The sequence below is a fragment of the Acanthamoeba castellanii genome, assembly GCF_000313135.1.
Source record: "Acanthamoeba castellanii str. Neff unplaced genomic scaffold scf7180000084699, whole genome shotgun sequence".
Lineage (NCBI taxonomy): Eukaryota > Discosea > Longamoebia > Acanthamoebidae > Acanthamoeba > Acanthamoeba castellanii.
Window position 1 is genome coordinate 65,436 of NW_004457346.1, and position 22,824 is coordinate 88,259.

Consider the following 22,824-nt stretch of genomic DNA (forward strand, 5'->3'; position numbering starts at 1 on the left):
AAAGTGGTATAATGCACCAATGGCTGTTCGCCGTTGATCGCCCGGTTTACAGCGAAGAGGGCTCTCTCTTCGGCCTGTTCCGATAAGCGGAGTAGTGTCGTGTGTCGTGTTGTGTGCCGTGTTGTTTGTGTGCGGTGGTGCGTCAAAGAAGCAAGCTTACTATCTTTGTGAGTGCTCAGAGACACGCAGAACACAACATACACAAACATCAGAACGGGAACTTGCGCACTTCGTCGAGGGTCCAGTGCTGCTGGAGGGTGGCGGCGTGTAGGCTCTCCAACTCGTGCGCCATGTGGGTGAAGAGCACCTCGCGCAAGCCGTCCATGATGGCCCGCAGCTGCGCCGGGTCGTAGGCGCGCGTCTTTGTGCGCACGGCCTCCAGGTAGGCCACGTACTGGTCGAGCCCCGCGTCGATTGCCTTGTGCTCCGCCTGGTGGCCCTCCGACAATTCGGGCATCCGCACTGCCAGCTCTGTGTACACAGAAACGTATATAAGAGTTTACATACATATATGTAAAAAAGTTGATATATGTTTAAATGTCAACATATTTCAAAAGAATATGCTGGGGCGGAGCAAACCGGCAAACATTTGGTCTTCTGTGGTCTGGTGCAGGCGGAGGTTCTCCTCCAGCCCGATGGCATCGTGTATGAAGTAGCGGAAGTTCTTGTCGTCGGCCGCCGCCACCTGCTTGTCCGCCGCCTTTTCGACCGCACGACACGACACGACACGACACGACACGACACGCGCTCAAGTCAACACTCACGGACATTGGGGGGGAAATAAAGAGCAGGCGGTGGTGCGGTGCGTACATCGTAGATGCGGTTGAACTCGGCTTCGTAGTTGTCGTGATAGTTCTTCATGAGATCGTGCAGCCTGTTCCACTCGCCCCACTCCCCCTTCATCGCGTTCAAGCCTAACATCTCCTCTCCGCTTCTTCTTACCCACAAAAGAAGAAGAACAACAAAGAAATCTCCCCGACCTCGCTCCGAGAGGCCCGTGCACTCCGCTTTTTGCCGTGCCAACCACACGGAACCGGCACACAAGTGGTCTGATCATAAAACACGGTTTAAATTGTCTCCATTTCGCGCTGTGTGGATCGGTTGTAAGGTCGTACACGGGCGAAATACAAGAGGTGAGTGTTGAGAGGTGGCGGGTCCATCACCTCCTTCCTCCCTTCTTGCCCTTGGCGTTGCTCTTCTTCTTGGCGGCGGCGGTGTTTCCGGGCTTCTTGTTGTTGTTGCCGCCGGGGCCGCGCTTGATGTGGGCGTGGATCCGGGCCTCGATGGCGCACTTCTCGCAGCGACACTCGAACAGGTAGAGCTTCTCCAGCTGCCGCTGGCGCTGCTCGAACGGCGCCTCCTCATCAATGTACGAAAAGCACAGCTCATCACCCTGTCATCGCACGACACGACACACAAGGTAAGACTGAGACTGCGCTCACTGGGGTGTGTGTGTGTGTGTGTGAATACCTTCTTGATCTCGTTGATGGCGATGACGCGGATGAGGAACGAGTTGAAGCAGCTCACCACGATCACGTTGGGCGCGCAGCTGTGGTTCATCGAATTGGCAAACACAAACAGTCCCGACGCAGCTGCGTGTTGTGTGTGTCGTGTGCGGTGGTGCGTGTGCGTGTCGCGCGTCAGCACTTCAATTGTGCGGCGGAGCCGAGGGGAGGGGAGAAGCAACGCGTACCGCCAACGGTGAGATTGCGCATGATGGGACAGTCCAGGAATTCGTAGATGTTCTCGAACCTGAAGTCCTCGCCCTTCTTGCCCCCCTTGGGGCCTCCTGCCGGCGCGGCGACGGCCGTGTCCTTTTCCTTCTCCTTTTCTTTTCCCCTTGTCGCCGTCGGCGGCGGCGTCCTTGTCGCTCTCATCGCCGTCCTCTTCGTCTTCGAAGAGATGTCGGTTGATCGCCTCCAGCAGGGCCGGCTTGTCCTCGTCCGCCGCCTCGGCCAGGAAACTGTGCAGATCCGTCACTAGGGGAAGGGGGGGAGGAAGTGTCATTGTTGGTCGTGTGTGCGGTGCGTGTGTGCGGTGTGTGCGGTGTGTGCGGTGTGTGCGGTGTGTGCGGTGTGTGTGTGGTACCGGGGCACACGGTCTGGGCATTCCTCATGATGGCGCCGTTGAGCAGACGGAAGTGTTCGATGTTGACCACTGCGTACCCAAAGGACTGCGGTAAGTTATGCGGTAGGGGGGCACAGCAATTGGGCAAAATATACCCTGCGCGAATCGCATCTTGTCGGCCTGGGACATGTCCTTGAAGAGCTGCTGCTCGATGTAGCTCAGCGCCTGCGTGTCGTGCGGGAACTTCTCCTCGTTCGACACGAAGTTGGCGAACGGCGCGAAAGCCTTTGAGTCGCCGCCGCCGCCGCCGGTGATCACAACGACAACAAACCCGGCCGGACGTCAGCTCACTAACATGGAAGCCAGCGGCGCTGGGAGATTGGGGAGAATGAGGTAAGGTACCATGCGGGGATCTTCGTTGGTGGCCTGGACGCGTTGCACGATCATCGCGAAGATGCGCGCAATCATCAGCGGATTCGTGCGCTCACACTCGCTGCACGCGCGCAAGTGTGCGAGTCAGTCAGTCAGACATGACACACACACGCACACAACACACACACAGCACACACACACACGATGCCCACGGGGTACGAGGAGGTTTGTGGCGGGTCATGGTACCTGGCGAGGGCTTCGAGCTTGAGCATCGGGTGGTCGGCCGAAGGGTCCTGGCCCACGCAGAGGGACTTGTGGAAGTGCGCCCAGGCCACCTGCACGCCGCGTCCATGTGAGCCGAACCCACCGCGTGTCGTGTGCCGTCGTGTCGTGTGTCGTTGGTCGTGTCGTGTCGCAAAAGACCGCGCACCTTGCGGCACTCTTCGGAACAGTAGTGCTCATCTTCGCAGTGCTCGCAATCGACCCCTTCGGGCACGCCCTCGGTGTAGATGGCCTGCGAAAGTTATTTTGTTATTAAATATAATAAATAATAAATAATAAATACAATATAAATATAAATATCGAGAGCTGAGGGGGATGGGCGCACCTTGTGGATGGCATCGGACAGGGGGAAGCGGTCCTTGGGCAGCGAGCAGCGCAGGCAGTAGGCGCAGCCTTCGATGTCCTCCTGCGGCAGCTCCTGGTGTATGCGAGAGTGAAGAATCCAAAGTAGTTAAGAGTGATGCTGGTTGGGTGAACTAAGCAGCAGCAATGACAGGAATGTACCTTCTCCTCACCACCTTCCTCCGCTTCGGGCTTGGCCACGATCTTGTGCGACACGAGCGGCGACTGCAACCCCGAACCCGCCGCAGTGAGTTTCTACAAACGAAACGAAACAGAAACGAAACAAAACGAAACGAAAACGAAGCGCGTGTGGCGCGGTGCCTCGATGAAGACGCTCTGGCCAGGCGTGTAGTCCATCTCGGCGAAGACGCCCTACGAACAGGACGGGGACAAGACACAGTGGCAGAGTGAGCTTACGAGTGACGAGAGAGCCTGAAGGGGAGCCCCTTCAGCGTGCGGGGGTGCCAGGGTACCTTGCCCCTCTCGGCGTTGATGTGGCGGACCTCCACGCTGCCGTCCTTCAAGAAGATGCTCTTGACCGAGTCATGGTACGACTCTGACCAACGAAGCGCGTAAGCATGAACATCGTCATCACCATTGTCATCATCATTGTCATCATTGACGACATCATCGTCGGCGCAGTCAACTAGCAAGGAAAGTGGTGCCGGAGGTGGTACGTACTGGTGTAGGCGGCCTCGGCTTGGGCCAGGCCCTCGACGAAGAGCTGCGTCTTGGGCGACAGGGCGAGCGCCTGTGCGAACGAGTTGCGTGCGTCCCAGGCGCGTCCGACGGCCAACAGAGCACTGCCGTGGTGATAATAGCCCTATAAAATGTTTATAATTAATTAATTATTTTATTTATTTATCTTTCTATTTAAAATCGCAGCGTTGAGCGATGAATTTATGGCGTAAAATGATGTTAATTACGAATTAAATAAATGATCGCCAAAATGTTGATTGATGGCAGAAATTAAATCTAATCAGATCTGCGGAAATGAAAGAGCAGAGGGAACCTTGGCCCAGCGCGGATCGTGGGAGACGGCGTAGCAGGCATCAAGGAGGGCGGCCTCGGGCTGTTCCATCTTGATCAGCACGGTGCTGCGGCCACCGAACAGCGGCGCCGCGGCGGGCGTGGGCGGCGGCAGCTCCTGGTCATCTTCATCCTCCGCCGGGGGCGGCGGGAGGACCAGCGCCAGCGCCTCGGCGTAGAGGGTGAGCGCCTTGCGGAGCGACTCCTCGCTGCCCTTCTCCGTCTCGGCCTCGGCCTCGGTCCGCAGCTGCTTCACCCGCTGCTGCACCTTCTGCTGCGACAGTTTGGTCGTAGTCGCCGCGGCCGCGGCGGTGGTGGCCTCACCGGCCACTGGTGCCAGCTGCTGCTCTGCGTTGCCGGACTCCATCTTCAACAGAACAACGAAAAGAGAGGAAAACAAATCGTAGAGAAAGTGATCTTTTTATTTTCATTTTATATTTTTGATTGCAATTCAAAAAGATGGAGGCGGAAGAGGAGCGAGAGCAGATGGATGTGGAGGAGGAGGAGGAGGGATCCGAGGTCTCTTCTGGTGAAGAAGACGAAGCGGGCGAAGAGGAGACTGCCAAGAAGGTGCGGATCTTCAGCCCATTTCACATTAGGTTTTATTTATTGATTGAATTATTTTCGACTGTGGTGCAGGGGCCGCTGCAGAAGGTGGAGTTCAGCGCCGAGGAGGAGCGGCTGCGATTTTTGCTGGAGCTCGAGTTCGTGCAGACGCTCGCCAACCCCAACTACCTCCACTGTACCGCCCTCGCCCACGTCTGCTCCTTGTGCGTCTGGTGCCCGCGTCCATCCTCTGACCCTCACCACCGCACACGCACGCAACACGGCACACGGCACACGCAAAAGGGCTGGCCACGAATCGATACTTCCAGGACAAGGCGTTCCTGAACTACCTCAAGTACCTCAACTACTGGCGACAGCCCCAGTACGCCAAGTTCATTGTGTATGCCTCCTTCCCAAGCTGCGTGTGCGGTGGTGCGCGCGATGTGTGCGTGTGCGATGTGTGCGTGGCGGTGGTGCGTGTGCGGTTCCAACGCGTGTGCGGTTGCATTTCCCAGGTACCCGTACTGCCTCCACTTCCTGGAGCTGGTGCAGCACGAGCAGTTCCAGACGGAGCTCCTCAATCCCAAGTTCGCCGAATACATCCACTCCAACACCTTCTACCACTGGCGGGACTACAAGAAGAACCGGTCCGCCTCCCTCTCTCCGCCGTGTGTGCGTGTGCGCGTGCGCGTGCGCTCACACCCCGGTGACGTGGGGTCATCAGATATCGGGACGCATACCTGGCCAAGCAGCAGAAGGCCGGCCAGGCAGCCTCGGCCGCTGCACCCGCCACCGAGTCCGCCGCCCCACAGTAACCACTCGAGTGTGTGTGTTGTGCGTGTGCGGTGTGATGCTGGTCTTCGTGTGCGGTGAAGTGAGTACATCATCAATCAGCAATAAATAGAAGAGAGAGAGAGAGAGGTTGGACTCAGAGGTGGAAGTTGGAGAGGAGGGAGAGGGTGTGGTTGTCGCTGGCCTTGAGCTCCTGGAGGAAGCGCTTGCTCTTCTCGTGGAGGAGGTAGAACGCGTCACGCGGCTCGCTCTCGCCGTCTTCGGTGCCCTCCTCCGCCTTGGCGCTTCGCCCATCGCCCTCCCGCTGCTTCGCCGACTCCTCCTTTCCCTTGCCTGATATCACCGCACGCACACCCCCCAGATGACACGACACACGACACGCACGGCACGACACGCAATGAGTGATGGAGCGAAGGTTCGAGTTTGTGTTGTGGTGATGTTGTACCGTCGGCGAGCTTCCGCAGCTCTTCTTCGTGCTCGGCGGCGGCAAGCCGACGTATGCGCTCCTCCTCGGTTTGGTCGTCCTCCATCGGCGGCGGCAGCACCACCGACGCGGCGGCGCTCGCGGCTGTTCCGGCAGCCTCGAGACGCGCCAACTCCTCCTCGACCGCGATCGGCGTGTACTCGGCCGCCGCCGGCACCACGTCGTCGTCCTCTCCGTCCCCGTCGCCCTGCCCGTCCTTGTCGTTGAAGAAGGCCTTGTACACCTAGTATTTATTTATTGTTAATAATCTAGAATAAATAAATCTAGTATTTATATTGATTATTATTAGCAAATAGAAATAGAAATAGAATAAATTAACAGAGTAAAAGAAGAGTGCGTACGTTGACTTCGTCTTGAAGGTCCTTTATCTTTTGCTGGGCGCCCTCCAATTCGTTCCACAGCATTTGGCCCTGTGTTCGTAGAGCCTCCTGCGCTTGCCCCAACCATAAACCAGAGCCGATCAGCCATTGTGCGTCTGTCGCGTGTGTCGTGTCGTGTCGTGTGCGTGTGTCGTGTGTCGTGTGTCGTGTGCCATATATGTGTGGCGTACGCACCTTTTCATTCCGCAGCCGCGTGATTTCCTCCTCGAGCCGCACCAGGCTGCCGTCCTTCCGCTGCTTCTCCTCCTCCTCCTTCTCCTTGAGGTCTGTCTCGTTCTTGGAGATGATCTGCATGATCTGCTGCTCGATCGGAATGACCGGCACGTCGCCCCCCTCCAGGCCCATCATTGTCGTCGCGTTGCCGTTGTGCATCTCCAGGTCGTAGGTGCTGCCCTCCCTGAACACGCCGCCGCGACGTGCGCCCGACATCGACTGCCGGCGCGGGTTGATCATGGTGGCCTGGTCCCTCCGGTCCGCGGGCGGCCTCGGTCGGCGCTGGTGGTGCTGCGTGGCCGCTCAGGCTTTGGGGGTTGAATGGGTCAGGAATGTACGGAATGTTATGTGTACATAAACGAAAAGGAGAGGAATGTATGGTATGCCTCGGGCGGCGAGGGCTGTGGGGTACCTCTGTGGAGGGTGAGAGACCGGCGAGATTGTAGAGCAGGCCGAGGAAGCCCTCCGATTGCTGCTTTGGCGGAGGCGTACGCGCGGGCTCTGCTTTGTTTCTGGTCATACGCGCGCGCGCACACACACACACACACACACACACACACACAATAAACGACGTGAGAATAGACGAAAAGTGAGGAGACGAGGAAGCGTGGCACGTACATGTTGACTTTGTGGGCGTTCCAGTAGTTGGGCATTTCGAGCCCGCTGTCCCGCAGGTCCAAATGAAAGCGCACCTGCCTGATCTGTACGAGCGCGTTGAGGGCCTGGTCGCACGTCGGCGAATGCGGCCAGAAGGGCGACTGCACCGATTTACCAAACATTTGGGAAAAGTTAACACGAATAATCTACGATATAATGAACAATAACCAACAATAACCAACAATAAATCAAATAAACATAATTAATAATTAATAATTAATAATAACGGGAGACGGGGCAGACCTGTTCGGTAAGGTGCTCGCGGCAAAGGGCGTCGTTCCATACGAGGCCATTCACCAGCTCACTCAGATTGCCTTCGTTCAAGCCCTGGTTGTGGTGGGGGAATTGATGATGCTTGAACACGCGCCATAATGCGAACAAAAACGGGCCACCAGAGAGTGCAAAGCAAGAGAGCCGGCACGTACCATGACGATGAAGAGGCGAGCTCGGCCATTGCTGGTGCGCGCAAGCTGCTTGATGTTGCGGATGATCTGGTCCGAGTCGGGAATGCACTCGTCCAAGTGCTGCGCGTGTGCGTGTCCGCATGCCATGCGATTAGGCGACGTCGGGGGAAGAGAGGTCTGGTCTGGTCAGCTGCGACGTACCTGCACCCAGTTCCAGTAGGTGGGCTTGCCGAAGAGGAAGGGCTTGAGGCCGTGCGTGAAGCACTGCTCGAGGGTGTAGCACAGGCGGGCCACGTGAGGGAACTGCACCGTCTTCACCGCCATTTCGGCTTCCTTCTTGTGCGTCAAGACTTCCTGTAAATAAATAAAGGGGAAATATTAAATATATAATTATAATACTGATAGAATGTTAAAAAAATCAAAAAATCAAAGAGAGTCGAGAGTCCTGGTGCCTCGCTGCAATGAATTAGCTATATTAATTGGATTTATTATGAGTTGGGCTTGAGTTGAATTAAAATCTGGGGGAGGTTGGGTACCGCGACGGCTTCATTGAGGGCCACTACAATGGCTGCAAGGGTAATGGCGAATGAATGGGCGTGAGGAAGAGAAAGAACGGAAAAGCGAAAGATTAAGATGAGCCGAATTGAATTGAAATTGAAATTGGCAGTGGTGCACACCATCCGCTGTAGGTTCCTCAGCGCTGAGCATGATGACGCGTCTACAGAGGGAGCTCTAACCAAAAGCGACGAAGTAGGCCGGAGGGCGGGAGGCGACCTTCAGCGCAACCAGCAAAACAGCAACCCCCCGTTGTACGCAAAACCACAACCCCAAACTGTTCTCCCTCTTTTTCCGTTTTCCGCCCCCCCCCGCTTACGCCACCACACCCGTACCAAACGCGCGCCGCCATCATCAAGCCAACACCACAAAGAGTTTGAACCACGGCACGTGCATTGGGAGCGTCCACATGATGAGCCACACTGCAGCCCTTTGGAAGACCTTATGTGATCAGCACTGCCGCCAGTAGTGACAGATCCCAGAAGCCAAGGACCAGAGAACAGCAGTCATTGTTCGCGCAGACAAGAGAGAGCACAAAGGTAAAAGGGGCAACAGGTAAGGCCGATCGGCCGGCTCGAGAAAGGACATGAAGCTGGGCGTGGATCCCCGCCACTTCAGCAGCACAATACCGAAATATGACACTTCATTGCTTGTCCCAAGCACGCAACAACGCGGCGTGTGTGGGCTTTCTTTTTTCCTTTTTTTCCAACGTTCGGCGTCTGCACCGGCCTTGTCGTGTTCGTGCTGCCTGGACCTTCTTCTCCGCTACCACCACCACCAGGCGACGACGCATCTACGTACGGCAGCCATAGCCAGGTAGGCCGCCGCTTGCGACTCACCCGCTTCAGTGCGCCGGCTAGAACCTTCGGCATTTCGCAACCGGACAGTGGCCTGTGTACGATTTTTGACACGCGATCGACCGTCCGCTGCTACGCTTCTTCTCCGCCTCTACGTGCGCCAGCTTCGCATCGGAGACGAGGCAATTCCGTTTTCCCAAAGCAGGCCGGCTCTACACGGCCTCGATTTGATTTAATTTCACACACAGCCCAGCTTCATCGCATTCATGGATCCTTCATCGTCGCGTTCTGCGCCGCCTGCCAAGGCCGCCACTACCTCCGATTTTCTTAGCGATTTATCGTTTCAGCTGCAACAGGAGGAAGAGGAGCTGCTGCAGATGGAGGCCTCCTTGCTCTCATCCACCAAGGAGTCCAAGATCGAGGCCGCCACCACCACCAGCGCCTGGCGGCCCGTCACCATCGCCGGTATCAGCACCACCAAGCAGCCTGCTGGCCCCGACGCCAACCACAAACAGATCTCCGTGAGCGACACCACCACCAAGCCGCCTGCCGCCAGCCCAGTGCCGATCGTGGAGTCCCAGGCGGACGAGCTGGCCCTGCTAAAGGCGGAGCTGGAGAAGCAGCGCCGTCAGCTGATCGACCTCCAACAGCTCAAGACCAAGAAGGCCGCCTCGCCGCCGCTAGCGTCTGCGGCCACAGCGCTCGACCTCAACGCCACACCGTCGCCGCCCGAGACCCCGGCCCGGTGCCGCCCATTCCCCGATATACGGCGCGTACACATTGGGGCTCACTCTTTACGCGTGTCGTGTGTGCCATGTATGTCGTGTGTCGTGTCGTGCCGCCGCACAAACACAGCGTCACGAACGACAAGCTGGCCGCGATCAACCGGGAGCAGGAGGAGATGCAGCGCGACATGGAAGAAATGACCAAGCTCATAAACGCCACCCAGGCCCCCTCTGCGTTGCTCTCGTCGCTTGCAGCCGACAAGCTCCTGGGCAGCTTCCCGGGCTTCTCGTTCACGCCGCAGCCGGTTTCCGTTGCCGTGCCCGGGCCTGCAGCTGCTACTGCAGCTGCTGCGGACACTTCGAACGACGTGCGGTTCCGCATCGTCGACAGCCGGCTGCAGGAGGACGAGCGCCTGCGCAAGGAGCGGGAGATGCGCGAGCGCATCCAGCAGCAGCTCGACAAGGAGAAGCGGGAGCGCGAGCAGCGAGACAAGGAGCGCGAGCAGGAAAGAGAGAAGGAGCGAACGAGAGAGAAGGCCAAGGAAAGGGAGCGCGAGCGGGAAAGAGAGAAGGAACGCGAACGCGAAAGAGAACGCGAAAGAGAGAAGGAAAGAGAAAAGGAAAGAGAGAAGGAAAGAGAGAAGGAGCGGGAGCGCGAACGGGAGAGGGAGAGGGAGAAAGAGCGCGAGCGCGAACGCGAGAAGGAGAAGGAGCGGGAGAGAGAAAGAGATAGAGAAAGAGAAGAGAGAAGGAGCGAGAACGCGAGCGCGAGCGAAAAGAACGCGAACGCGAAAAGGCGGAAAGAGAACGCGAGCGTGCGCTGCAACGAGAGAAGGAGCTCGAGCTCGAACGCGAACGCGAACGCGAGAAGGAAAGAGAACGCGAACGCGAGAAAGAGAAGGAGAAGGAGAAAGAACGGGAAGCGCAGCACCAAAAGCAGGCTCCGCAGCACACGATCGCGTCGGTGTTGACGGAGCTGCAGCTGGAGAAGTACCTCGCAATGTTCGAGGAGGAGGAGGTGGACTACCCGTCGTTCCTCCTGCTCGAGGAGAAGGACCTCGTCGACATGAGCGTCAAGATCGGCCCGCGCAAGAAGATTATGCGGAAGATCGAGTCGCTGCGCGCCGCCGCCGCCGCCGAAGCCACCCCGGCCGACGCGGCCAAGCCGGCGGCCCCGGCGGAGGACCACAGCGGCGCCGTCGCCGCAGCGCCGTCGGCGGAGGACGTACACAACAAGAAGCGGTCGAGGGACGAACGTGACGACCGGTCGTCGGCTTCGCGAGACCACGGCGGCGCGCGCGACGACGATCGGGAGGCGAAGAGGCGACGCGAGGAGAAGGACAAGCAGCAGCAGCGCGAGGCGGAGAAGGCGAGGGAGCGCGAGCGCGAGGACCGGGAGAAGAGGGAGAGGGAGCGCGAGCGCGAGAGGGAACGGGAGAGGGAGAAGGAAAAGGAGAAGGAGAGGGAGCGCGAGCGCGAACGAGAAAGAGAGAAGGAGAGAGAACGCGAAGACAAAGAGCGAAAGGAGAGGGAACGCGAACGCGAGCGAGAAAGAGAAAAGGAGAGGGAACGCGAGGAAAAGGAGAAGGCCGAGGCCGCTGCCGCTGCCGCTTCTGCCGCCGCCGCCGCCGCAGCGCAGCAGCAGGCCGGGCCGGGCCAGAAGGGCAACTACTGGGAGTACCAGGCCTTTGTCGACAGCCTCGAGAAGTTCGGCATGCTCACGGCCATGGCCCACGCCGGCCACCGGCCGCCTGTGCCCTTCCCCAACATGCTGCCGCCCTTCCCCAACATGCCGCCGCCGCCGTCGATCATGGCTGCCCTCCCGCCCATCCCCGCGCCGGTCTCTGCGGCGCCGCCGTCGGCCTTCATGGAGACGACGCGCATCGAGCCCATGGACGAGGACCGGGTCGTGGTCAAGCCCTCGGCGGTCTCTATTCCTGTCGACCGCGACGAGCCCTCGTCGTCATCGTCGTCGTCCCGTGGGCTCAGGCGCAGCGCCGAAAGAAGCAGCAGCAGCAGCAACCACAAGCGGAGCCGTCGCAGCCGCAGCCGCAGTCGGAGCCGGAGCCGGAGCCGATCGTCGGAACGGGGCCGACGACGCTCCAGTCGGTCGCCCAAGCGCGAGCGTCGTCGATCGGCGTCGCCTCCGCATCGGTCCAAGGAGAGCGGGTTCGACCGCAACCGGCGGCCGGAGAAGGAAAAGGAGAAGGAGCGCGAACGCGGTCGTGGCGGCAGCCCGGGTCACCGGACCGTCAACCGCGCGCCGCAGGGCGTCAGGCCCTCCCGCTCCATCTACGTCAGCCTCTCCTCCTGGCACCTCGTTGAACAGATTGCGAGTGCGCACCTTCCCTCCCTGTGCGTGTCGTGTCGTGTGCGTGTTGTGTGCCATCATGACTGATCCTACTCTTTTTTCCAGTGCGCTCGGGATGTCCGCCACACGCCGATGAGAACGAGCGGACCAAGTTTGTCGAACACATGCTCTGGACCGAGTTTGGCCGCTTCGGTACGTACATTGCACTCCCGCTTTTCAAGTGTGCGTGCGCGACCTCACCAACCACTCCTCCACCTCTCTCTCTCTCTCTCTATGCAGGCCACATCCTGAGCGTACGGGTTCTTGCCGGGCGCGACTACGGCTTCGTCAACTTCGACAAGGTAATCAATAATGGCTTCTCTTATTTGCGGTGTTCGCTCTCTTCGATCTTTTTTTCTCTTTCTCATAAGTCTTCGCTTCGTTCTTTGCCTTACGCACTCAGTTGTCGGACGCAACGCGCGCGTTCGGTGAGCTCTCTGGCAAACCGATCCTGGGCACCCCTATGATCACCATTGGTTATGGCCGGTACGGCACCGGAGGCGTCTCCAATGGCCCCTTCCGCAAGGATGCGATCAAACGCAAGTGAGTGTGATGTGCGTGCGCGCAATAAACTCACTCACTTTCTCTTTCTCTCTTTCTCCCTTCATTCTTCTTCTGTCCATTTCAGCAAGTGGAGTTGAGCCTGCCATTGTGGACCCACCAGACCCTTGGACCTGCCTGATGATGGCCTATCTCTTTCCAAGATGTTATAAATGTAATGCTACATTTATATTATGATCGACTCAAATGTGTGGAAATGGTGCAACCAACAACCAAACATGTGTGAGAGGTGTGAGCCCAACACCCACCTGTGCCACAAGTTCACTTCAAAAGAGTGAAAGGAGGAGAAAAGCGAAGGAAAATGAAGGCGAGATGAAAAAAGAGGTGGGAAATTCCGGCCGAAGGGAACGGGAATTGCGCGGTGCTACAGGAGTTGCGTTTTGTTCTACTTCTCTGTGCTGCTTCGATCATCGTCGGCAGATCATCGGCAACCATAAAGCCTTTAGAGCAAGGCGCACAGTACCAGAAGAGGAGCAACCCAACCCAATACTGTAAGAAGAGAAAGAGATACAGAGCAAGATGAATATGAATACTCTGCTGAAAGATTTTGTCAGTGACCTGGAGGGATATGCAGAGCAGCAGCAGCAGCAAAGCACATCATCGCCAGGGCTCGACAGAAAGAGGAAGGTGGACCATGCAGAGCCTGCCTTCGTCGACGAAGCTGCAGTCCCGCCCTCCAATGGAGACGACGATGCGGGCAAAATGAATCACCTCAAGAAGAGCCCAGAGAGCGACGACAACGATTCCGACCACCGAGGGCGCAAGGCCGTCAAATCGGGCAACAACCAAGATGACGATGATGAACAAGAAGATTCGTCGTCATCTACATCTACATCGCCCAATGACAGTGGGATGGACAAGCCCACCGAAGGCGAGGACCAAGATGAAGATGATGAAGTCGCCGAAGATGATGAAGCAGACGCCCCCACCGCCCGATCTCTAGAAGAGCCCACCGACGCGCAGCCGCCATCGCCGCCGCCGCTGCCGCTCCACCGGCACCGACCGTCGGCCGGCGCCCGCCGCACGTTCGACAACCTCATGGCCGACGCTGCAGACTCGAGCCCGTCGTCGACGCACCGCTCCACGGTGATCGCGGCCGTGGTCGTGTTCGACGGCGAGGGCCGCGTGCTGCTCGTGCAGGAGGCCAAGCCCAAGTGCCGCGGTTTGTGGTATCTGCCAGGTACGTGCGCACACGTGTGGGGTGTGTGCGGTGGTGCGTGTGTCGTGCGGTGGTGCGTGTGTGCGGTTTGTGCTGACGCGTGTGTGTGCGCACACATGCAGCGGGTCGGGTGGAGGTGGGCGAGTCACCGATCGAGGGCGCCATGCGCGAAGTGGAGGAGGAGTCGGGGCTGCAGCTGGAGCCGTCGGGCATCTTCTCGGTCGAGTACAAGATCAGCAAGCGCTCCGGCAAGGCCTGGATCCGATACGGCATCACCGGCCAAATCGTCGGCGGTTCCCTCAAGACCCCCGACAGGGTACTTACAACCAACAACCAACACGCACACGCACCACCGCACGACACACACCGCACGACACACCGCACACACCGCACGACACACCGCACACGGCCTGACTCTCGCGGGTCAATAGGAGGACAAGGAGAGTATCCAGGCGCGGTGGTTCCCGCTCGAGGAGGTCAACGAGTCGCTGGGGCTGCGCAACGACGACATGCTCAAGCTCATCGCCCTCCACCGGCAGAACGGCGACCGGCCCATCCCCGTACTCAGCTCCTACAAGTCGTAGGCCCACCACCAGCCACCACCTTCGTCGCAATGCTGGGAGAACATTTTGTGCGCATATTGTGCGGCCCTGTAAATACATCAACACTACGCAACACGATACGACACACGTGGAGGAACGACACGACACACGCGTGTGCGTGTGCGGTACAATTCATCAGAAGAAGCCGTCGACGTCGTCCACCAGGATGAGGAGGTAGTAGGTGTAGCTGTTGGGCGTCAGACCGTTGTCCTCCATCTCCTCCAGCGTCCTCCTCACCGCCCTGCATTTTATTAATTCCATATTTAATATTTAATATTTAACATTTTAATAGTAATAACATAAAATAATCAATTATTATGAATAAATAAATAAATAAATAATAAATGGAGGAATAATGTGTAGTGTACTCGGGATCCTTTCGTCGGAGGTAGGAGATCATCTTGGCGTGGTAGTAGTCCCGGTTGATCTTCCTGCCCGACCGGGCCAGCTTGCGCGTCAGGTCGCTCCACATCAGCTCGATGTCCGACGCCTGCGCCGCCGAGATGAATCATGTGTGCCGTGTCGTGTCGTTGGTCGTGTCGTGTTATGTTGCGTGTGTGCGTGTGGTCGTGTCGTGCTATGTTACGTGTGTGCGTGAAGGGTGATACCTGGAGCACATAGCCGCCGCACTTGAGGAAGGACAGGAAGGCCCTTTTCGAGGGCAGGAAGTGCGCCTTGCGCATATTGAGCGCCATCGCGAAGGCGCCCTCAAAGTTTCCTTTTTTATATATATATGTTCAATATATGAATATATGAATATGGGAAGATATTCTTAATAATAATAATAGATAATAATTGTGTTGATTAAATAGAAATAGAAATAAAAGATGACCGCGTACCGGCGTGCGAGTAGGACCGGATGAGTGAGTTGAAGGTGCCGGCGTGCACCCGGTGCGCGTTGGCCGCCAGGAAGACCATGAGCTGGCCGAGCCACATGAATCCGTGAGTTGTGTGTTGTGTGTGTGCGTGCGTGTCGTGTGTGTGTGTGTGTGCGTGCGTCGTGTGCGCGTGTCGCGCGGGTGTCGTACCTCTGCGGTGGAAGCGTATTTGGGGAGTAGGCGGAGGAGCGTGTTGGCCGAGCTCTCGGGCTTCCAGCCGTGCGTGCCCATCAACTTCTTCATCTGCTCAAACTCCTCCGGACCACTAACAACCCCCCACGACGCCGTGCGTGTCATGTCGTGCCATGTGTGCGGTGCGTGTCGTGTTGCGTGTCGTGTAGTGTGCGGCACCTGGCGGATTCGAGGAGGGCCTTCCAGGTGAGCTCGTTGCGCGGCACGTCGTGGGCGACCATCTCGTCGAGCAGGTTCTTGAGGCTCGGCAGCCGGCGCCCGCCCTTGCGGCCCACCACCGGCAGCAGCGCGTTGTAGGCCGCCGTCGTCACGTGGCCGCGTGCTTTCATCTCCTCAAACAGCTCCGCCACCTTAACCTCTCGCCCCGCACCAGCGTTGCTGACGTCAGCACCACCATTCTTGCTGCCGCTGACGTCATCACCAGCGTCGTCGGTCCGTCGCTGTGGGCGCGGCTGCGGCGGGCCAGCAGATCGATGAGCATGTGGAGGGCGCGGTGCGAGGGCAGCACATTGCGGCGCTCGACCAGCTCCAGGTAGAGTGCGGCCGCGTCGTCGGCCCGGCGTCGCAGGCAGTGGCCCTCGAGCAGCGCCGAATAGATGCGCTGCTGCCGCAGCTCGGCGCCGGTGGTGGTGGTGGCAGTGGCGATGTTAAGGTGGTGGCGGGCGATGGCGTCGGCGAGGTGGCCGCAGCCGCGGCGGCCCAGCTCGCGGATGGTGACGCAGTAGAGCGGCACCTCGGCTCGCGCGTTCAGGCCGGTGTCGCGCTTGAACGCCGCAATCTCCTCCTCCACCGCCTCGACCGACAGATCTGCTCTCTTACCGCACACACCGCACGCACCACACGCACACGACACACACGCACCGCACACACCGCACGCACGACACACACGCACCGCACACGATGAGTTATCGTCAAACCGGAGGCGGAGGAGTGTGTGCGCGACCTGCAGGGACGGTGCGGCCGGGCGCGAGTGACGGTAGAAGGAGCCGGCGCTGGGCCCAGGCCTGCGCTGCGGCGGCATCGGCGCCGTCGGCCGCGGCCGCGACCTGGGCGCGCTTGCGCTTGCTGCCGCTGCGGAGGACCACCTTGGCCAGGGCCACGTAGGCGCTGGAGAGCGGGCGCAATGTGGGCGTGGGCCGGCAGCGGAAGCGGAAGCGGTCCACCCACAACGTCTGCTGTGAGGTGGTGGTGGCGGCGTCGGCCGACGGCGACTGCCGCGCACTGCTCGCGAGCGAACGTGCCATGGAGACCGCACGGCCTGGGGCAGCTGCGGCCCACAAATCAAATTGGAATTGATAATATTATTATTATTGTTAATCTGTGATTTAATCAACGACATTACGTAGAGAGAAGTAAAGAAGTCTGTACCATTGTGGCAAGCGCTCAGGGCAGGCCGTGTCCCTCTTCGTAGCATCATCTTCACCCAGAACTGAAAATCGAAATAAATTGAGAAATTTATTTTCTTGTTTCTTGCGCCCAAGGAAGACACCGGTGAGTACACTCATTCCTTGGTGCTTGCCCTGGGGCTGCTGGCCCGCTTGCGGATGTGCTCATCAAACTTCTGCGACTCCTGCCCCAAGGACGTTGGGTTCACACCCCACAGATCTGATCAGTCGTGGCCTCCACAACCACAATAGCAACAAAGTGGAGAGGAAAGACGTCTGCAACAGAAAAAAACAACAACCAACCTTGAGGCGTTCAGAGACGACGTGCATGACGTGGTAGCGGATATTCTGGTACTGAGCAAGCAACGACTCGAAGCGATCTACGCACACGCACACGCACACGCACACGCACACGCACACGCACACAGAAACATCAGCACGTGGTCCAGGCAAACGCGAGCGCTGCCTTACGGGCACCGTACCTCGGTTGAGCTCCAGGAGCGTCGTGTCCTCGCAGGCGATGGCCGTTGCCGACCGCGGCAGGCCCTGGTGTGCCATTCATTACCTCAGATCAGCGCCTGCGTTGGCACTTCACTGTTTTCAAGGCGAGGCCGCGTACGGTGATGAGGGACATCTCGCCGAAGGAGTCGCCCACGCCCAGCCGCATGAACTCCACCGACGCATCATCGGCCGGCGCGTCTGTGTGGCCGGCTCAGGTGAGCTCTTTAAGGGAGCGGTCGACGCCAGCCGATACCTTAAAGAGAGAGGCATCAGGGCGGGGCGTACCGGGGTTGGTCTTCTCGAGGCGGATGGAGCCCTTGTAGATGAGGAAGAATGAGGGCTCGAGGTCGCCCTGCCTGAACACCACCTCGTTCTTGTGATAGACCCGCTCCCTCTGGAAACACACGTGCGTGAGCAAAGAACACACACCCGACCGCACACGCACACGTACGTCGTCGATGGAGGCGGCGATGGCCTCGAGCTGCTCGCCGTAGAGGCTGGAGAAGAGATAGGACCGACACAGGGAGCTGCACACGAACTGGCGGTACTTGCGCACCCGCTCCAGGTCGACTTCCACCGGCGTTGCGTGCACGTAGGCCAGCTCGGCCTGCTTCTGCGACTCACGGAACCTGCGCTCTCAAGTCAGTTCCACACACGCAACACGCAACACACACACACGACACACACCACACCACACCACACACACAACGTACATGGCGCTGGGCAGGGACAAGAGGGTGACGCCCGTGCGGGCGACTACGGTGGCGGTCCGCTTGGCCTGGTGGTCGCAGCCCAACGCGGACTCGCCGAAGAACTGGCCCCGCCCCAAAGACCGAACCAGCCGCCTCTGCTCGCCCTGCACCCGTGAACCTTCAGTAAACCAGGCATGTCGCGTATGTCGTGGTGTAGCATGTGTCGTGTCGTGTCGTCACGTGCGTGTCGTCGTGTGTCGTGTGTCGTGTGTCGTGTGTCGTGTGGTGTGTGTCGTGTCGTGCCTCTTCCTGGTAGACGTCGAGAACGCCAGCGACGATGAGATAGAAGCACGACGTGACTTCGCCTTCTCTGCAGTTGTAGTGGAAAAAAATGTGAGCAGTCGGCCTAAAAGAACGAAAGAAAGAACGAAATGCGAAACGGGGGAGGGGAGGAAAGGTGCACTGACTTGACGACGACGTCGCCCGGCTGGCGGGTCTCCTCGGTACACGCGGAGAAGAGGCGGGACACGCGCGCCGGGCTGAGGTTGCGGAAGTACCACACGTCGCAGAACATTCTGAACAGCAAGCTCGCGCGCGAGTAGCCCTCGGCATACTTGGACACCGCCAACGCCACCTGAGCCACGCCCAGCAAATGTCAGCGCACTCCAAGTCGAGACACGACACACACCACACACGGCTCGCGGCACGACACACCACACACGGACCGTTTCTTCGGTTTGTGGGCGCTTGAGGTGGGTGACTTTGACGCGCAGCTTGTTGCCCTCCGAGGTCTCGGTCTCCACGTACTCGGGGATGCCCGAGCAGTGCACGATGTACAGCTTCTTCTTGATGCTCTCCGGCAGGTTATTCAAATCTGTGCGTGTGCATGTGTGTGTGCGGTGGTGTGTGCGCGTGTGCGTGTGCGTGTGCGTGTGCGGTCAGGAAATGAACGGTAAAGAAGAGAAAGTGAGTGCGGGAGGGCCGGTGGTGCCTGATATGGCGGTGTGGATGGTGGGCACGCCCGACTCGTGGATGATCATGTCGGCATCGAACAGGAACATGCGGAGCGAGATCTCGCGCTGGTAGTTGATGATCCCTTGCGACACCAAACTCGCCAGAGCCTAAATAAAAACACAACAATAACAATTAACAATTAACAATTAACAATATTAAAAGCAATATAGAATCAGATTAAATATAATATTAGTTAATTAGTAAAATGTTACCTGCGGGTTGTAGTAGGTGTCGGAGGAGTAGGAGATGCTCTTGCCGAGGAACGAGAGCTTGAAGCGAACGGTGGGCACCGTGTGGAAGCTGTAGTCGAACTCGAACTCCGCCCCGTGGATGTTCACCTTGTCTCCGATCAGCACCGGCCTGCATTTTTTTTTCGCACGACACGCACACGCATGACACGACACGCGACACGCGACACGACCGCACACGCATGACACGACACGCACACCGTAATCTTTCAGGTAAGACAAACTTCAAGCAATGAACCTGTTGTGCGGCAGGTTAGGGGAGAGAACCTGAAGGTGTAGTATTCCCCTACGTCGGCCAAGCCGGTGATGGCGTTGACCTTGCGCTTGTAACTCTCGTTGACCGTTCTCGTCGTGTACAGCTCTATCTTCTCGCCTGGCGAACACAAGAAAAGGGCAACACTCGAATGAGCGCGAACAGTGCGTGTGATAGTGTGCATGCGTGCGTTGGTGCGTTGGTGCGTTGTGTGTGAGAGAGATAGGAGACCTTCGAGGATCATCTGGATCACGCCCGAGTCGTGGTCGCTGTGACAGTGCGTGAGTATCACCTTGGTCACGAAGCGATGGTGGATTCCCTAATAAAAACAACAAACAACAAACAAAGACGGCGGCGATTTAAATTGACCCTGAGACGACCGTGAGAGGGGGAAAGAAGGAGGGAGATGGGGCTTCGGTACGTACGTGGCGGCGAAGGAATCGGTGGTCTGCATGGGCGGATCGACCAGCACACCGTACCCGTTCAGCCAAATGATGAAACCCGTCGTTCGACCTGATGCGTGCAATGAGTCTTGTAAGTCAATCTCTTTCTCTCTCTCTCTCTGTGTGTGTGTGTGTGTGCGTGCGTGTGCGTGTGTGCGCGTGCGTGTGTGCGTGTCGTGTGTGCGTGTGCGTGTATCATGTGTTGCTGCGGGTGTGTGTGTGTGTGTGTGATGACACCGCGATATAGGGAGGAACCTTTGGCGTCGAATCCGTGGGAAGTGCCGATGAAGGTGATGCCAAACACCGGCGGCTCGAACGGCTCCAACACGGGAGCGGCCGCGTCGTCCGCCTTGTCGACACCGCTGCCGCCGCCATTCGTGCCGATCCGGTCGCTCGCGTTGGTCTCCATAATGCCGCCCAACACGCCGTCCTACCGCCCACAATGTTAATTCGTGTGCGGTGCGTGCGGGGAGTGCGGTGTGTGGTACATACCTCATAGACTCGAAGTAGATGGTTCCGCTGTACGACGCGGATCTGCACGGTCTTGGCCTCGCTGCTGTCCTGGCCTTCGTACTTGTGGGTGAAGTCGACCTCGCCGTTCTCATCGAACACCTTGAAGTCGGCAAAGTGGCTGAGCGGCGGCTGCTTTCCGCTCTTGTCTGCGCTCACGTGATCGAGTGAGGCCGCACAGCACCCCAACCACTCAAAAAAAAAAAAAAAAAAAGCATAAAAAGCCATTGATACCCTTGTAGGCGAGGAAACCACGCTCGGCCGTGAAGTCGACCTTGTAGCCCTCCGCCTTCTTGGCCTCTCCGATTTCGTCGTCCTGAAGACAAAATGTTATCATTGAAAATAAATAATACATAATAATACATAAATCATATAAACGTAATAAGTACGATAGTGTGAATAAGACGATAAAGTGAATAAGACTGGAGCGCAGGGCGTACGATGTAAAGGTGGTGTTCCTCGGGGCCAAACACCGACTCCTGGAAGGACACTCTGACCTTTTCCAACTGATCCTTGGTACCGATCATGATCACTGCCAGAGAGCATCACGTTCATCAGTTCATCAGAGTTTATCATGGGCGATGTTGTGCACACCAGGGTAACCACACTCACACATCATTGCACGCACCACCGCACACGCACGCATCACCACCGCACACGCACATACTGCGGAACGCACCTCGAAGGTCAGGGTTCTGGAACGCCTTCTTGATGAAGAAGTTGAAGTAGATGGGGAACTCGACTTCGCCAAAATTGACGGCGCCCATGAACAAGCGGGGAGGCAGCACGTAGATGTGCGGCACGGGCTGGCCCTGCACCACGGGAACCGCGCGTGGACAATGATGAGCACTCTTTACGTGTAACTACTCCAGCACACACGCACCACCGCACACGCACACGCAACGACGAAGTTAGGTACCTTGCTCATGTAGGTCTTGATGGTTTCGGGCGGGATGCCCACCTGCAGCAGACCAAAGGAGCCGTTGTACAAGTACACGCCTGACGTTCACACACACCACACACACACAGAGAGAGAGAGAGAGCGCGCGCGCGCGCGCAAAGGTGAGCTCCAGCGCGAGCGCGCGCATCCGGGCAATGATCTCGAACCTTTCTCCTCCGAGTTGAAGAAGTGGCCGCTCAAGTAAGGCTTGTCCTCGCCCAGTATTTGATAGCCCTACACCACCACACGGCACACGGCACACACACACACACACACGGCACATATGACACACACACACCATCGCACACGTCAGCACCAGTTGCTGCGGGCGTGAGTAAAACTGAACACACCTGGCTCTGGTCGGACTTGCTGGCCAGGTACTGCAGCGCGCGGGCCAGGAGCTCCTGACCTCCGGCGGACTCGCCCTGGAGGCTGCGCAGGCCGGCGAAGAAGTCGTTGGTGACCTGCACGCACCGCCGCACCGTGGCGTAGAGCGTGGGCAGGGTCGTGACCGAGGCCAGCTCCACCACTTCGGCAAAGTCCTGCACCAGGCCGTCCATGTTCTTCTCACCGCCCGCCGCCGCCGCAGCCGAGGGTGGTGCGATGGCCAGCGAGGCCGGGTCGGCGTGCCGCGCGAAGATGGCGGCGACGCGGTCGGTCACTCCCGCATCGTCGAGCACGAGCGATATCTTGGACGACAGGGCGAACACCTCGACGAACAGGTCGGCCAGCGGGCGCACCTTCTCTGCGGCGACGGCTCCCGCGGTCGTGGTCGTGGTTCCGCTCTGGTTGACGTCGAACGCGAGCTGGCGCAGGGAGCCGAGAAGCGCCGGCCAGTCCAGACCGCCGTGGTGCCGCGTCAAGAGCTGGCCCACCTCCTCCGCTGCACTGCTAACAATAAAAAATAGAAATAATTATTCAAAAATATATAATAATAACTGCTTCAGCACTAAAATAAAAACCACACGTAGAAGATGTTAGGTAATATATCATTGACACGGGTACCTTGCCAGGTGTGCCATTTTTGATGTATACTGGTGGTCTGTGTCGCCTGGAGTGAAGTGAAAGGAACAGACATGCACTTAAAAAAATTGGAAGGAAATCACATTTCTCGTTGGTTTTGTCTTTGCTTTGCGGGAGGGGTGGACCATTTGAAGAACTTTGCAGGGTGGTGCAGTACAAAGCTGATCACTGCTCTCTGAACTGCCCACAGCATAGCTGGAAGGCATGGTGCCAGGAGCCCAACAAGAAATAAGTCTAACCTTGAGGTGAGGCACAGGAGGCCTCACTACCAGAGATTAAGCTGATAAGAACAGATACTTCACATGATCTTAGCCACTAGGGCCGAGAAGATGTCTTCTTCCCAGCCACAGGGCAAGTTTTATACCCAACACCCACGCGGTTGAGTGGTGTGCATGAAAAAGGCGGGCTTTGGCGCAGAAAAAAGCGTG

At 58.0% G+C, this 22,824-nt stretch overlaps 8 protein-coding genes across 8 annotated transcripts; 3 read left to right on the forward strand and 5 right to left on the reverse strand.

Moving 5' to 3' along the window:
• Positions 1-208: 208 nt before the first annotated feature.
• On the reverse strand, positions 209-903 carry ACA1_131480 (uncharacterized protein; the record flags this gene model as incomplete). The annotated part of the gene is made up of 3 exons (XM_004336120.1): positions 209-471; positions 580-700; positions 811-903. 3 exons carry the CDS (start codon positions 901-903, stop codon positions 209-211), a joined length of 477 nt encoding a protein of 158 aa, XP_004336168.1.
• Positions 904-1,159: 256 nt separating this feature from the next.
• Positions 1,160-4,459, reverse strand: ACA1_131490 (Histone-lysine N-methyltransferase; the record flags this gene model as incomplete). The annotated part of the gene is given in 15 exon segments (XM_004336121.1): positions 1,160-1,393; positions 1,471-1,592; positions 1,694-1,789; positions 1,806-1,979; positions 2,089-2,157; positions 2,223-2,352; positions 2,470-2,560; positions 2,686-2,774; positions 2,870-2,953; positions 3,047-3,139; positions 3,226-3,318; positions 3,364-3,435; positions 3,537-3,619; positions 3,745-3,814; positions 4,076-4,459. The coding sequence occupies 15 exon segments, from the start codon at positions 4,457-4,459 to the stop codon at positions 1,160-1,162; spliced, it is 1,884 nt and encodes a 627-aa protein (XP_004336169.1).
• Positions 4,460-4,551: 92 nt separating this feature from the next.
• Positions 4,552-5,453, forward strand: ACA1_131500 (SOH1 domain containing protein; the record flags this gene model as incomplete). Its single annotated transcript, XM_004336122.1, has 5 exons — positions 4,552-4,662; positions 4,732-4,834; positions 4,942-5,020; positions 5,154-5,285; positions 5,363-5,453. 5 exons carry the CDS (start codon positions 4,552-4,554, stop codon positions 5,451-5,453), a joined length of 516 nt encoding a protein of 171 aa, XP_004336170.1.
• Positions 5,454-5,566: 113 nt separating this feature from the next.
• Positions 5,567-8,276, reverse strand: ACA1_131510 (uncharacterized protein; the record flags this gene model as incomplete). Its single annotated transcript, XM_004336123.1, has 11 exons — positions 5,567-5,763; positions 5,876-6,137; positions 6,256-6,342; positions 6,469-6,798; positions 6,920-7,019; positions 7,126-7,265; positions 7,408-7,491; positions 7,590-7,655; positions 7,770-7,922; positions 8,105-8,136; positions 8,246-8,276. 11 exons carry the CDS (start codon positions 8,274-8,276, stop codon positions 5,567-5,569), a joined length of 1,482 nt encoding a protein of 493 aa, XP_004336171.1.
• Positions 8,277-9,297: 1,021 nt separating this feature from the next.
• ACA1_131520 (SAM domain (Sterile alpha motif) domain containing protein) lies at positions 9,298-12,542 on the forward strand (the record flags this gene model as incomplete). The annotated part of the gene is made up of 6 exons (XM_004336124.1): positions 9,298-9,665; positions 9,776-10,460; positions 10,481-11,981; positions 12,062-12,148; positions 12,236-12,297; positions 12,399-12,542. The coding sequence occupies 6 exons, from the start codon at positions 9,298-9,300 to the stop codon at positions 12,540-12,542; spliced, it is 2,847 nt and encodes a 948-aa protein (XP_004336172.1).
• Positions 12,543-13,075: 533 nt separating this feature from the next.
• On the forward strand, positions 13,076-14,299 carry ACA1_131530 (hydrolase, NUDIX domain containing protein; the record flags this gene model as incomplete). Its single annotated transcript, XM_004336125.1, has 3 exons — positions 13,076-13,736; positions 13,838-14,031; positions 14,147-14,299. The coding sequence occupies 3 exons, from the start codon at positions 13,076-13,078 to the stop codon at positions 14,297-14,299; spliced, it is 1,008 nt and encodes a 335-aa protein (XP_004336173.1).
• A 153-nt stretch (positions 14,300-14,452) lies between these two features.
• On the reverse strand, positions 14,453-16,631 carry ACA1_131540 (pentatricopeptide repeat domain containing protein; the record flags this gene model as incomplete). The annotated part of the gene is given in 8 exon segments (XM_004336126.1): positions 14,453-14,558; positions 14,686-14,807; positions 14,926-15,035; positions 15,157-15,238; positions 15,346-15,460; positions 15,547-15,743; positions 15,758-16,194; positions 16,331-16,631. The coding sequence occupies 8 exon segments, from the start codon at positions 16,629-16,631 to the stop codon at positions 14,453-14,455; spliced, it is 1,470 nt and encodes a 489-aa protein (XP_004336174.1).
• A 257-nt stretch (positions 16,632-16,888) lies between these two features.
• Positions 16,889-22,395, reverse strand: ACA1_131550 (cyclic nucleotidebinding domain containing protein; the record flags this gene model as incomplete). The annotated part of the gene is given in 24 exon segments (XM_004336127.1): positions 16,889-16,957; positions 17,076-17,152; positions 17,255-17,318; positions 17,392-17,471; positions 17,559-17,667; positions 17,725-17,902; positions 17,987-18,129; positions 18,429-18,599; positions 18,691-18,819; positions 18,985-19,086; positions 19,192-19,339; positions 19,495-19,600; positions 19,712-19,799; positions 19,902-19,993; positions 20,179-20,353; positions 20,416-20,582; positions 20,668-20,749; positions 20,874-20,965; positions 21,113-21,245; positions 21,353-21,432; positions 21,541-21,607; positions 21,724-21,837; positions 21,856-22,261; positions 22,379-22,395. 24 exon segments carry the CDS (start codon positions 22,393-22,395, stop codon positions 16,889-16,891), a joined length of 2,889 nt encoding a protein of 962 aa, XP_004336175.1.
• Between the last annotated feature and the right edge of the window lie 429 nt (positions 22,396-22,824).